The sequence below is a fragment of the Terrapene carolina genome, unplaced genomic scaffold, assembly GCF_002925995.2.
Source record: "Terrapene carolina triunguis isolate 2854851 unplaced genomic scaffold, T_m_triunguis-2.0 Scaffold751, whole genome shotgun sequence".
Lineage (NCBI taxonomy): Eukaryota > Metazoa > Chordata > Testudines > Emydidae > Terrapene > Terrapene triunguis.
The window spans coordinates 1880836-1883326 of NW_020665102.1; the positions used below are offsets into that span (position 1 = coordinate 1880836).

Here is a 2491-nt window from a genome sequence, read left to right on the forward strand (position 1 = left end):
GCATATTATAAGACTGTCCTACATAAATGAGGAAAAGTTGAGGTGCCTTTATTATTCTTTTGTTCCACTCTTTGTTTCTATGGGGAATTTGCCAATGGCAATATCACTGTCTTCCTTTTAAACAAATAAAACTAAAAAGGCAATGGCTGTTGAAAATAGCAATTCCAGTCCTAAAAATCACTGGGAAACATTTCTTGCTCAATTTTATCCTACTTTTTCTACAGCAAGTTACAGTGGATCAGTATATTTGATTTGGGAGAAATGAAGTAACAGCTGCCCAAATTGAGCTTGAGCACTCCTGAATTTTGAGGGCTAGATTCCCTTTCTGAATATTAGCTAAATCTGGAAAGGAAAAGTCAATTTCTGCTTCCATGGCTCGGAAGTGGAAATCCTCCTACGTGCCTGGTACTGTATCTAAAGCTGCCCAAGTCCTCTAGCAGAGCCTCCCCTCCCTTACTTTTCATTTTAAATTCTAGTGGGATCCACGTACCTCCCTTGCTAGGCTTCGGATAGAGAGGTGCACTGTCCATTTAGTCCAGCCAATTCCTTCTTTGCGGGCTGCAAGGTGAGGTCACACCAGTATCCCTAAGCCAGTCTGGGGAAGTCTTCTGAAGGGGATATCTGGGGCAAAGCCTTCTACTCCTTGGGCTGGGCACACTTGTCCCCCACTCACAGTGCCACCCCCTTCTAGCAGCCAGCTCTCCATTCACAGCAAGCTGCAGAATGGCTCAGCTACCTCACTCCCTCCCCCTCCCTTTCCTGTTGATAGCGGCCAAGGGAATGCTGGGAAATGTAGTTCTTTCCCTGCTCCAGGGCTGGCTCTATAAGCAGGGAGCTAGGCAAGGAACTACAGCTCCCAGGGTCCCATGGGTTCTCCGCTTCTGCAGCGTTGCGAGAAGGAAGGAAGCGAGTTTAAAAAAAAAAAAAAAAAAAAAAAAGGATGGCCGGAATGCCGCTCCCTGCAAATGTGCCGCCCCAAGCACCTGCTTGTTTTGCTGGTGCGTAGAGCCGGCCCTGAAAAAAACAACATTGTAATAGGAAAAACTGCCGACCTTCTCATCTGGGACACCTTCATCTCCAGCCCTAACGAGTTGGATTTAGGATCAAATTGCTATTATGATGTTTGGGAGGTGGAAGGGTAGAATACAGGTGGATAAACTCCACTGTGGCTCAGACAGACACCAGCGCTGCTGGAGTGAGCGGGCCTAGTGACGGTGATGGGGAAGGAGGGAATCCCGCCAACTCACCCCATTTCCTTCTGGTGTCGCCGAGGCTGAAATGATACATTTGTCCCACTCCTGCTCCTCCTCTTGGTTATATTGAAATAGATTTTCAATAAGGAAACTGGTAAAAAATAAACAACCTGCTGCCCAGCATAACGTGGACCAGCGTGAGAACAACAGGGGATGAGACAATCTGTTGCCAAAAGGGGGGAACTTGGTGACTAACAATCGCCCTGCTAGTGCAGTGACAGTACAAATGTGATGCTCAGGGCTCATCCAGACCAGGAAAATTGTTGTTGATTAGGACAGGTCAAAGGGGAAGGGTGCTAGGTAATCCCAACCCCTGTGCCTGGGCTCTGTCAGCACTGCACATATAGTGTTGCACTTACATCAGGCTGGAAAATCCTGGAGGAGACAAAGCCCAGATCAATTTTAGCTCAGTTTAGCTACTTGAGGTCACCCCTATTTCCCCCACCTGGGGCTGATGGAAACTCCTGGCAGGAGGGACACAAACTCCCAAGACTCGCTGGAGAAGGGAGTTGGTAGAAAGGACCATGGGATTCACCCCAGAGAAGGCGACCTGCAAAAAGGCAAAAGTGGGCAACTCACATGAGGGAGCTGAGAGAACAGGGTGACACAAACGGTGCAAACAAACCAAAAGGTCACTGTGTGGGAATTAGCAAATGTGTTTTAAAAAATGATCTTTTCTCTGCCCTACACAAAGTTTTGATGCTCTCTCTCTCTCCGGTGGAGACTCTGATGTCTATTCAGGTGTGAGCTGCGGATGAAACTTTTCCCGCACACTGAGCATCGATAGGGTCTCTCTCCGGTGTGAATTCTCTGATGTATTATAAGGGCTGAGCTCACACTGAAGCCTTTCCCGCACTCACAGCACTGATAAGGTGTTTCTCCTGTGTGGCTTGTCTGATGTGCACTAAGGTTTGATTTCTGACTGAACTGTTTCCCGCACTCGGAGCACTCATAGGGGCGCTCTCCCGTGTGGACCCTCTGATGTCTATTAAGGTCTGACTTGACAGTGAATTTTTTCCCGCATTCACGGCATTCATAGGGTCTCTCTCCTGTGTGGATCCTCTGATGCGTAATAAGGGCTGAGCTCTGTGTGAAAGTTTTCCCGCACTCAGAGCATTTATAGGGGATCTTTCCCGTGTGGATTCTCTGATGTCCAATAAGATCTGACTTGACAGTGAAGCTTTTCCCGCACTCACAACATTTATACGGTCGCTCCCCCGTGTGGATTGTCTGATGTC

The 2491-nt window shown here is 48.0% G+C and overlaps 1 protein-coding gene across 1 annotated transcript in view; it reads right to left on the reverse strand.

Moving 5' to 3' along the window:
* Positions 1–951: 951 nt before the first annotated feature.
* The window catches only part of LOC115271141 (zinc finger protein 883-like), a 5993-nt gene continuing 4453 nt past the window's right edge, over positions 952–2491 (reverse strand). The window contains exon 3 of the mRNA XM_029913627.1: positions 952–2491. This exon is cut by the window's right edge and continues 885 nt beyond it. Coding sequence (XP_029769487.1) covers positions 1938–2491 — 554 coding nt within the window. The 3' untranslated portion in view covers positions 952–1937.